Genomic DNA, 11,764 nt, shown 5'->3' with positions numbered 1-11,764 from the left:
GCAGGGCAGAAGCCTGGAGCCCCACCACCCTGCCGCAGGACACAAGCCCTGAGCTCCCCCACCCCAGGCTGGTAGGTGGAGAATGGGGTGGGGGTGCTCCGTGAGCCACACTAACTGTAAAAAAGCCGCATGTGGGTGACAAGCCATGGTTTGGCCATGCCTGGTATATGGGGAAAAAAGACAGAAATCAGTTGTGGGAACAAAATATAGGTGAATAAACTCAACTCTTCTTTCATTCACCAGGGCTGATGTTAGCGGGGCAGAAGGGGGACAGACCTGGGAGTAAAGGTCTGTTCAGAAACACAGGGAGGCTGCTGGTGAGTGAGCCGGGGAGGAGAAGGCTCTCTTGCTGTCGGTGGTGAAGGGAGGCAGAGAGGAGACTGTCGCCGGGAGAATTACACAGAGCCTGGGGCAGAGGTTGGAACAAGTAACTCTAACAGTGTTAGTACTTTGCGCGATATGGTGCCCTTCTCATCAGGCAGCGCCGTTCAGCTGAGCGTCCCAGGTCACCAACGCCAAACATGGAGGTGTGGTTGGGTCAGAGACAGAACCACGGAGCGAAAACGGAGAGAGGAATGACTTGCTGATAGAATCTGAAGTGACTCTGAGGCCAAGTCTAGCTAGTGGTATGACTCCCAGCCCATGTAGACGTACTAGCACCAACTCTCATTGAGCAGGATGCTAACAATAGAAGTGTAGTCACGGCAACGCGGGCAGCAGATGCGCACTTGGGGCAACTAGGCCCTGCTGCTGCTTGCTGCGGCTCCGTGTTACCATGGCTACACTCGTACTTTTAGCATGCTTGCTCAGTGAGAGCTAGAGCGCGAGGACATCTATGTGAGCTGGGAATCACACCCCTAGCTTTAGGGTAGACATAGCCTTGACGGGCATAGGGCAGTGTTAACCCGGGTGAAACCTTTGCACAGAGGATGTTTGGTGTCTCACTGGGGAAGCTCGAGCTGGTTCTTTGGGACATCACGTCCTCCTTTTCCTGGCCCCTTCACAGCCCGGATCTGAGGACATAGATGAGACTGGCCAGGATCCCCATGGCCATCACTGTGTAGCTGGTTTTCACGCTGCTGGCCCCGCTGATGTTGCACAAGGAATGCTGACAGCAGGATGTAGACATGGCTGCTATGCCTAGGTTCCACTTTGTTTGAGGACACTCAGCAGAACATGCCTTGGTGATGCGGTACTCAGCTTTCTCACCTTCATGGGGAAAGAAAAACAGAGCCAAGAATCCTTATTCAGGAGTCCCCTTGAGTTCTGGCAACTCTGCTTATCAAGGAGATAATGGTACTAAAGCAGCTAATCAACAAGAGCCAAAGGGAAGGGCATTTCTCAGCAGTTATAACTGGTTGATTTGCCTCAGGCTTTTAACCCAGCCAGTCCATCTGCTAGGCAGTGCCCGACCTAACACTCGTTGCTATTCCATACTCTGGAGACACTCAGCACAGCAATCATGTCACAGCGCCGGTCTCTTGATAGCAGTTACGGACCAGTATGCAGCAGCATGGGAATGTTTAGGTATGTTTTCTAATTCCTTTAATCATTATAGTGATAGACTAAAGGAGCTCAATCTATGTATTTAAGTTAGTTGGGGATTGGTCCTGCTTTGAGCAGGGGAGTGGACTAGATGACCTCCTGAGGTCTCTTCCAACCCTAATCTTCTATGATTCTATGTAGTTTAGCAAAGAGATGGTTAAGGGGTGACTTTTGATCACAGTCTATAAGAACATGAGGAACAAATATTTGATAATGGGTTCTTCGATCTAGCAGAGAAAGGTCTAATATCATCCAGTGGCTGGAAGCTGAATCTAGACAAATTCTGACTGGAAAGAAGCGTGCTTACATTTTTAACACAGAGGGTAGTTAACCATTGGAAGAATTTAGCAGGGGTCATGGTGGATTCTCCATCACTGGCAATTTTTCAGTCAAGATTGGATGGGTTTTTTTCTAAAAAAATCTGCTCTAGGAACTGTTCTGGGGCAGTTCTCTGGCCTGTGCTATACAGGAGGTCAGTCTAGATCACCCCCATGGTCCCTTCCGGCCTTGGATTCTACGAAGCGATGAACATCCTCTCCAGATTCCTGACCATGGCTTTGGAACAGCCAAAGGAGAGACCACACCCTAGAGAATCCTTCCCAGGATTCAAACGGAGCCCATGGAATGTGCGGGGAGGAGGACTGGGGAGTTTGAGGCTTTTGCGGACACCGGTGCAGTGCAGATACTATCGATATGGTTCACAGCTATGCGCCTCACTCCCACTAGTAACCTGGGTCAGTGCCCAGCACCTAGAGCAGTAGGAGAGAGTGAGGATTCACTGCCAGCGTGCCATTAGGGTTATTATAGGGCCACGTTCCCTAGGGTTCTCAATCCTTTTGTGCATGCACAGCACAATGCAGATATATTTTTGAGCATCAAGATCAGGTAATGGGATTTCGCATGTAAATTCTATTTCTCCAAATAGGTCCCTCCCTGGAGTGTGATTAGTGAGGATCTATCCCCGTGAGAAGGGATACAGGACATTTGAAGTGCCTTACTGCTGTGCAGTTTGCTCTTCATATGCTATGCTCATTACTCCTGAGTAATTATTCATCCTCCCAGGAGAGGGAAGAAAGAGTCCAGCTCCCTGGCATGGGGGTGAGGCAGAGGACGTATTGCATCATCAATAAACTGATACTCAGACATCCTGGTGATCACAGCCTTAGACAAACCTTACTGAGATATTGCGCGTACTCACCAAGCCCTGTTTTCGTGTAGGTTGTTAGACAGTATTTGTCGTTCTCTGCACAGCTAGTTATTTTAATACAATTCCAGTTGGAGGGCTCATCATTACAAGTGAAGCACCGCAATGAGTAAACTGCAAAAGGAAGACGCAACACAGTTTAGACCCTTGCAGAACACTCCTATACTCCTCTTTGGAACAGCACTGAGAAAACCGGCTGATCCTACTAGGGAAATAGTATAAAGTGCTATCAAATGTACCGAGTTGAACAGACTGGAAAAATGGGGACAGATGATTTTTCTCTAATCTCAGGCACAATAACCGCAGATGTTACGTCTAACAGCAGTAGAAATGTTTCAGACAATGATTGTTGATGTCCCTTTACATGACAATTGAACAGTAATGCTCATTGGTTAATAGCCAGAGCTTCTCCATCATAGACGGCTCGAGACAGGGAACAAAAGATAAACATATAGCACACACAGCTTTTCTCTCTGAAGGTCTCCCCACAATGCACTGAGCAAACTCAGACCTACCTTGGCTCCAATGCTTCAAATACTTTGTCTAACCTGACACATGCAAATCGTCCCAGTGAGTTCGACAGGATTACTTATAGGCAGACCATGACTCACCTGTGCGGTTGTTTACAAGGTCAGGGAGGTAGTTTTGAAAAGCAGATTGAGGTCAGGAATCCTTGGAGAAGAACAACTATCTCCTTGAAAGGATCCAGCCGCTGGCCTTTCAGCTAGAACTTAACGCTCTGATTGCGTATCGTTAGATCCTCTAGCAAATATCTGCTATATCATTGTACAAATTTATTTTGTATTTGATCACATTTGTTAAACTCTTGCCCAAGGGCTCCACCCAGCATAGTGCTGAGCACGCCGGTCCCCAGCCAGCAAAACACTTTATCACCTGCTGAACTTTCTACATGGGAGTAATCCTATTGACTTCAACAAGAGTATTCACATGCTTACCACTAAGAATGTGATTACGTGCTTTGCTGGATAGGAAGCAGCATGAACAGCACTGGGCAGGATCAAACCCCATGCGACAGGATAGTTATGGAAGGTTATTTCTGTAAGGAAATGGTGCTGGCCAGCACTGGTCATCTGAGTAAAAGGCTCAAGATTGCAGAGTGTATAAATGATCTTTGTCCAATGTCTAGGTAGGTCTCCAGAACTAGCCTCGTCCTGTATTGTCCTCTCCCTCGGGCCCTCATAATATGCAGCTGGTAGACCGGTCACCTAGTTTAGGGGCATGGGACTGTGGTCCTTTGTATAGCCCAGTATTCAAGAGTACAAAGCTTTGCACCTGGCATGGCTCTCTGAATGAAATGGAATGAAACTAACTCTCTGAAGGCGCTCTGAAATACCCCAGTCACAAGCTGGGGCTCAAAGACAGCAAAGGGGACAGCACCAGTGTCAATTCACTGTTGACTGTCACATCTTCACCACTGAGGCTGTAAAATCTCCCTGTGTCCCTGCCATTTCTAGGCTGGTTCTCTCTCATCTGCACATTCTTTGTCTAGCAGAGAAGAATCATTAGCATCTCACCTTGCTCCGCACACAGGACTGCAGCCAACAGGGCGAAAAGCAAAGCCTTCATCTTCGCTACGTCTTCGCAGCCTTTGCAATCAGGGCAGTTCCATCCAGGGCAGGTTTTATAGCTGTGTGGTGTTTGCATTTCATTACTAGGATGATGATGATTTGAGGGGGTGGGGTGTGAGCCATAGCATAGGACACAAGATTGATGGGTGTGTGTCTGTGTGAGAGACAGGGAATAACCTCTCCCTACGGAAAGCTTCTGCCTGATTCTTTCAGTAAGTGTTTGGCTTATGCCCCATGAAAGAGTAGGGAATGCCTGTGAGAATGTTTCTTCCTTATGCTTTGTTTTAGAAGGTGCCTTTGGGGGAAATGGCTGGTTTTGTTTTTTGCATTTTCTTCAAAGCTTTCTGCTGATAGCATCCACACCACACAGCCAGTGAGGGAAATGCAAGGGGGAATGGGAGAATTAGGTTTAAAACCACCGGGAAAGAAAACTTTTTTGAAATGTTGTCTGATCTAAAAGCATTTATTTTCCCATGGTCTCATTTTCATCAACGAAATTTTTCAGTTTCAAAACTGGTCATTTTGAAGATACAATTGGTTTGATTTTTAAAGCATCCTGCCATGTGATTAAGATGACCAATCAACATGAAAATAAAAACAACGTTTAGAAGAATAATTACACAGGAAAAATATTTGTGACAGGGTAAATGGAAGCACCTGACTGACCGTCTATGAGTAGTTCAATATTGTGTTCACCCCTGTTACAGCCCCTCTTGTCTCTCTTCTCTCTAAACTAAAACATCCGAATCTTTCTGGGCCTTTAATGATTTTCTTTGCTTGCCCCTTCACTCTTCTGATTCTCTTATCTCTTCTTTGAGGTGGAGTCATGGCCCCATGGTCGAAATGTCAATGCACATACAACCCAAAATTGCACTGGAAATTTTTCGTGCCCTATCCCTTTGCAAAGGACTGTCTAACTTGCTGTTCTCCATCATCCCCAATGTCTCTGTTAAGTCTTGACCTCAGGTTTCTCTCTCCCACTGAATATTCATGTTTCTGAATATTTTCCACCTACAGCCATGAATTCACTTGCGGAATATGTGAGTGAGCCATTTAGCAGTGATGCCCTTTTTCCAGCACACACTCTTACATTAATTAATAATGCCAAATTTGGGCCCTGTGTGACTCAGGCATGGACATCTCTTGTTTCCCAACAGCTCCGACTGTGAAACTTGGAGCAAGGATAGGCACCAATTAAACAACCAAACCTCAAAAGAGTATGTGTGTTGGGAAACTTTCCAGGCCTTCAGGATGGTATCAGGCACGAGGCAGAAGGTAGCAAGACCTCTGACCCAGCATGCCATGTCCTGTCTTGTTTTGTTGGGATTATAAAACAGCCCCATGTCAATATTATTGGGGGTGGGGATCCAAAAAAAAAAAAAGAGTCTTTATTGGGTATTTTCCTGATGATCAGAAACATATTACACCAAGAAAAATAGTTCCCGATGGAAAGCTATTTAAATTTAACTAAATATTCGCTGAAAAATAATAATTGTACTTTTGGTTGGTGAGTGTGAACCAGTGGCTTTTGGGGACATGGCAGCGAGGCTGCTTGTGCTCCTCAGACCCACATCTGTCTCAAGGGAGAAGCATCTATCACACTCCAAAGAATGATGCTTGTGGTTGGCTGTGGCCCAGCGCTGGGCTCTGGGAGGGTTTTCCAGCCTTTCATGCCCATCCATAAGAAAATAAGAACATTCATACTGGGTCAGACCAAAGATCCATCTAGCCCAGTATCCTGTCTTCCGACAGTGGCCAATGCCAGGTGCCCCAAAGGGAATGAACAGAACAGGGAATCATCAAGTGATCCATCACCTGTCACCCATTCCCAGCTTCTGGCAAACAGAGGCTAGGGACACCATCCCTGCCCATCCTGGCTAATAGCCATTGGTGGACCTATCCTCCATGAACTTATCTAGTTCTTTTTTAAACCCTGTTATAGTCTTGGCCTTCACAGTATCCTCTGGCAAGGAGTTCCACAGGTTGACTCTGCGTTGTGTGAAGAAATACTTCCTTTTGTTTGTTTTAAACCTGCTGCCTATTAATTAATTCCAATCCAAGCCGCCTTCTGCTCCTTTCTTGGCTGTTTCGCCTCTTGTTTGGTCAGATATTTCTTGGGGATAAATGTGTTCAAATTTGCTGCAAGATTGGAGTGGGGAGGAAACACACGAGCGGAAAGAACCAAACTACACAGTGATCTGGGGAGATGAGGGGTGAGGGCTGCACGTAGCAAAGGGACAGTCAATGTCAATGAATGCAGATTCCTCCACCCAGTGTCAGTATATTTGGGATCACCTAAGACAAAGCCCTCGGGCCTCCACACTGACAACAAATTAAATTCTCCTTTTATTGCTCGCTATTCAGAGCAAGAAATCAAAAAAGAAGGTCAAATCCCCACCCACTGCCATTCTGCAGTCCATATGTTGCCCTGCAAAACCAGCCAACACTCTGATAATGGAGCATTTCACATTTCATTCAGTTAGCATCATCCATTGGCAGTTACAGAAATAGCAGGTGCCATTTCGGCAAAAGCGTCTTATTGCCTGACTCAGCTCAGGTGTTAAAACTTAAAATACCCATTAGACAGCTTTTCTCTCCTGCACACTGTGGGAGTTTAGAGATGACAACTTTGCTGTGTGTAAATGATTCTTAGCTGGATTTCGGGCAGTTAAATTGGTCTGGACTCATCTGGCAATTCCTGTATGTTTCTGTGATCTTAATGACAGGTTTCAGAGTAGCAGCCGTGTTAGTCTGTATTCGCAAAAAGAACAGGAGGACTTGTGGCACCTTAGAGACTAACCAATTTATTTGAGCATGAGCTTTCGTGAGCTACAGCTCACTTCATCGGATGCATACCGTGGAAACTGCAGCAGACTTTATATATACACAGAGAATATGAAACAATACCTCCTCCCACCCCACTGTCCTGCTGGTAATAGCTTATCTAAAGTGATCATCAGGTTAGGCCATTTCCAGCACAAATCCAGGTTTTCTCACCCTCCACCCCCCCACACAAATTCACTCTCCTGCTGGTGATAGCCCATCCAAAGTGACAACTCTTTACACAATGTGCATGATAATCAAGTTGGGCCATTTCCTGCACAAATCCAGGTTCTCTCACTCCCTCACCCCCCTCCAAAAACCCACCCCCATACACACACAAACTCACTCTCCTGCTGGTAATAGCTCATCCAAACTGACCACTCTCCAAGTTTAAATCCAAGTTAAACCAGAACATCTGGGGGGGGGGGTAGGAAAAAACAAGAGGAAATAGGCTACCTTGCATAATGACTTAGCCACTCCCAGTCTCTATTTAAGCCTAAATTAATAGCATCCAATTTGCAAATGAATTCCAATTCAGCAGTTTCTCGCTGGAGTCTGGATTTGAAGTTTTTTTGTTTTAAGATAGCGACCTTCATGTCTGTGATTGCGTGACCAGAGAGATTGAAGTGTTCTCCGACTAGTTTATGAATGTTATAATTCTTGACATCTGATTTGTGTCCATTTATTCTTTTACGTAGAGACTGTCCAGTTTGACCAATGTACATGGCAGAGGGGCATTGCTGGCACATGATGGCATATATCACATTGGTGGATGTGCAGGTGAACGAGCCTCTGATAGTGTGGCTGATGTTATTAGGCCCTGTGATGGTGTCCCCTGAATAGATATGTGGGCACAATTGGCAACGGGCTTTGTTGCAAGGATAAGTTCCTGGGTTAGTGGTTCTGTTGTGTGGTATGTGGTTGTTGGTGAGTATTTGCTTCAGGTTGCGGGGCTGTCTGTAGGCAAGGACTGGCCTGTCTCCCAAGATTTGTGAGAGTGTTGGGTCATCCTTCAGGATAGGTTGTAGATCCTTAATAATGCGTTGGAGCGGTTTTAGTTGGGGGCTGAAGGTGACGGCTAGTGGCGTTCTGTTATTTTCTTTGTTAGGCCTGTCCTGTAGTAGGTAACTTCTGGGAACTCTTCTGGCTCTATCAATCTGTTTCTTTACTTCTGCAGGTGGGTATTGTAGTTGTAAAAAAGCTTGACAGAGATCTTGTAGGTGTTTGTCTCTGTCTGAGGGGTTGGATCTTAATATTATCTTCACTTTTCCAACACCAGAACAATGTAGATAAATTGGAAGGCATTCAGAAAAGAGGGACACAAATGATCGGAGGGAGTGGGATTGACCAAGGAAGAAAGATCGAAAAGACTAATGAGGCTAGTTAAAGAGACTAGGGGATCTATAAGCGGAAGGGGTGGGAATGATACCAGTCTACAAATATTTGGAAGATATGTTCATCCAGGAGTGTGGGATTAATTAGGGAGAAAAACGGGATTTAAATAGGGAAAATGGGAGGAGTTAGAGAAAGGGGGAAGCTATTTATGGATGTTTCATTGTAGACACAGTGAGTAGAAAGAAGTGCCCATCACTTGCTCTAGGTGCTCCTTGACACTAGAGCTGTTTAAAATGTATCAACTGAAACTTTATCAACTGGATTTTTGGATGTATCGCCTGTAGGCCACCTGGTCCCTCTCTCTAGCCCATTCTGGTCAGGACACCTCTCAGGATCAGGCTGAGGAAGGCCCAGGAGATGGTGGGGGTGGCAGCCATGATGGTGAATCTGGCTTCAGTAGTCTCCATCTCCTCTTCCATATTCCCACCCCCCTCCCCATAAAGAAAGTCTCTTTCTTTATGGACCCAGAAAGGGAGTGATAGGAGGCAGAGACGACCCCCTCACTATTTTGTCCACCAATTAGGCCTCATATCTGACACAGCTCTTTTGGTTCATTAATTTCCATTTCCACTTTCTGTTCTGAACAAACGTAATTCAACATTTCTTGGATTAGATCAATGTGGCCTTTTTGGTTTAGGCTAATCCAGTTTCTCTGCCCAGTTTTCTTGCCCCTGTTCCTATCCACACTTGTTGTTATAGCTTATTGTGATGTTTTATGCATTTACACTCACTTTTCACAGTTAAGCTCACAATTAGGGTAATATTCATAGGCCCAATTGCCACAACATACCCCGTGTCCTCCTCCTTGAGCCCTAGTGTGTCCCTATCAGACTCTTGAGGCCATGTTCTGGGGGCAGGGAGTTGGGGAGCTAGCAGGTGACTCCCTGGCTTCAGCCTGGATTGCCCTTTCCGCACCTGGATAAAGGCCTGGACATAGAAACCAGCTCCTCCATTCCCCTGAAACACGCCAAGGAAAGGGCTGTTACAACAGCAGATATCATGGTTCTTTAGTGTTTCATTAAGCACTCCTCTGTAGGAATACTGACCCTCATCCTAAAAGATCTTTTGGGGCCTAACTCCCATTGATTTCATCGGACCGTTGTCTCTAGTGCACAGGAAGGTGCAGCTGCGGTGCTCAGTGGCTTTGATGCAAGGGGAGGCTTGATGGTTAAAAGTTTGGGAGCTGCTGCTCTAGACGCTGCATCAGGGCTGAGACATCTCTTGCTGAAAGCAGCTTGTCTCCAAAGAGAGCCCGTTTCATCCATCACCACTAGGGGCCACATCTAAGCTCCCCCTGCCTCTGAGCTGTGACTCTCACACCAGCTATCACGTTTTTGTTGCTATATTTTATGCGTTGCTTAAAACCCCAGCTCCTGGAGTCAGGGGATTACAAGAGAATCTCAGCTCGGGCAGGTTTTCTTTGTCTGTTTGTTGTTCAGGGAAGTTTCCAGCCCTCATGGCTGCGGAGAGAAGCTTGAAAACATAACCCCTACAGACTCAAAATAATATAATATAAATATTGTATATAAATAATATAATATAATGTAAATATTATATATAAATATAAATAAAAAGAATCCAACATTTATTATTATTTTTAAGCCCTTTTCATTATCTCATAGGACTGAGTCATGATTTTCCAGCGCTTGGGGTTGACAATGCTGCTCACATTGCTCTTGTTTTTGGGGAAGTCTTCTGGTCTGTGTTTTGGGAGTGGAAGGGGGGGTTGTAATGGCTTCTTCTGCCCATCCCCCATGCTGCTGCTGCTGTTTGTGAACTCAAAGAGCCAGTAAGGGCAGCACCAAGAGTAGAACCCATGATGGGAAGCACTCGACCCCTTCTTCTGATCGTGGGCCACAGCTCCTCCTTCATTAAGGCCCAGAGACTTCTGTAGGCCCAACTCCTGTGCACTGCCTCCAAATACCCGATCTAGGCTTCCAGTAAGAAAACTTCTCATTCAAGAAATCAAGAGACCCCGATCTCCCGTCCGCTTGCTGCGTCCCCCCTCCCCAATCCCGATCCACACAGGAGATTTTCTTCATTGGGGTGAATTTGGCCACAAACTCCTCCCACACCCCCAGTTCGGACAGGATCTCACCTCAGGGGTGCACAAGCATTTGGGGAAACGTGAGGAAGTAACAGAGACCAGCAAAGGAAAAACAGCACTGTGCCCTGTTTACTTTTTTATGAAGCAAAAAGGCGGCCTGAACGGTATGTGTGTGTATATATCCCCTGCAGTAGGAGAGCATTCACCATCCACTGCTGTATAGAACTGGGGGCCGGTTACCTCCTACCCGGCCCTGTAATAGGAGCTGGGCCATGGCCCTGCAGCGCCTTGGGAGGTTTCCCCAGTGAGAGGCGAGTGAGTCAGCTCTCAGCAAGAAGCTAGGTAGGAGGCAGTTGTCAGGGAACCTGGCACTTGGTGGGGTGGGGGGTGGATAAGCACATTAGCTGGATGTTCCTGGTAAAGTCATCAGCAGTGAAAGCATTAACAGTGTTGACATTTACACAGTGATTCCTACATTTCCGAGTCTACACCCTGAAGCTCACATCCTCCACGAGCAGGTTTTTTCAGGCTGTCTGCAGACTCAGGCAGACCTCCCTCCATCAATTCACATTCACTCAGTTCATGCTTTCAAGACCTTCTCCACCACAATGTAGCCTAGAATGTTAATTATTTTTAATGGAAGCTTAAAGCTCTGGAGCAAACTTCTGCTGCAAGGGATGGATCCTGTGGGTAATTCCATTGCCACTGAAAACACAGGGCAGCCTACAAGGTGCACTCAAACACTCCGGACTATTTGTCCTTTGAGTTCAAGGACAGGCCCTTCTTCCTCCTTATAATGAGCCTTTCTGTTTATTCAGCAACTTCCACTGGAGGCTCTGAACTCCCTTTATACACAGTGATGAACTAGGCGTCACTGCCCCCTTGTGAGGTAGGGAAGTAGCAATATCCCCATTTTGCAGATGGGGAAACAGAGGCTCGGCGCGGTGCAGTGATTTGCCGGAGGTCACAGAGGGAGGTTGTGGCAGAGCCAGGAATAGCGCCTAGATCTGCAGACTCCCAGGCCTGTGCTTCAGTCACAAAGCCATCCGGCCTACTTCCACCTGTGACTCTTAGGACATGGCTTCCCTGCAAGCGAACGTGTGATTGCCGCTCAGCTCGGCAGACCTGCACTAGATTTACTCTAGCCAAGCTAAAAAATAG

The 11,764-nt window shown here is 46.4% G+C and overlaps 1 protein-coding gene across 1 annotated transcript; it reads right to left on the bottom strand.

Moving 5' to 3' along the window:
• Window positions 1-1,000: 1,000 nt before the first annotated feature.
• LOC144260257 (lymphocyte antigen 6E-like) lies at window positions 1,001-4,336 on the bottom strand. The gene is made up of 3 exons (XM_077808814.1): window positions 4,285-4,336; window positions 2,744-2,863; window positions 1,001-1,209 (listed from the first exon to the last, which is right to left on the bottom strand). The coding sequence occupies exons 1-3, from the start codon at window positions 4,334-4,336 to the stop codon at window positions 1,001-1,003; spliced, it is 381 nt and encodes a 126-aa protein (XP_077664940.1).
• Between the last annotated feature and the right edge of the window lie 7,428 nt (window positions 4,337-11,764).

Source organism: Eretmochelys imbricata, chromosome 2 (genome assembly GCF_965152235.1).
Source record: "Eretmochelys imbricata isolate rEreImb1 chromosome 2, rEreImb1.hap1, whole genome shotgun sequence".
In the NCBI taxonomy this organism is placed as follows: domain Eukaryota; kingdom Metazoa; phylum Chordata; order Testudines; family Cheloniidae; genus Eretmochelys; species Eretmochelys imbricata.
The sequence above is the reverse complement of the archived record's forward strand: the minus strand, read 5'-3'. Positions and strand labels throughout refer to the sequence as shown.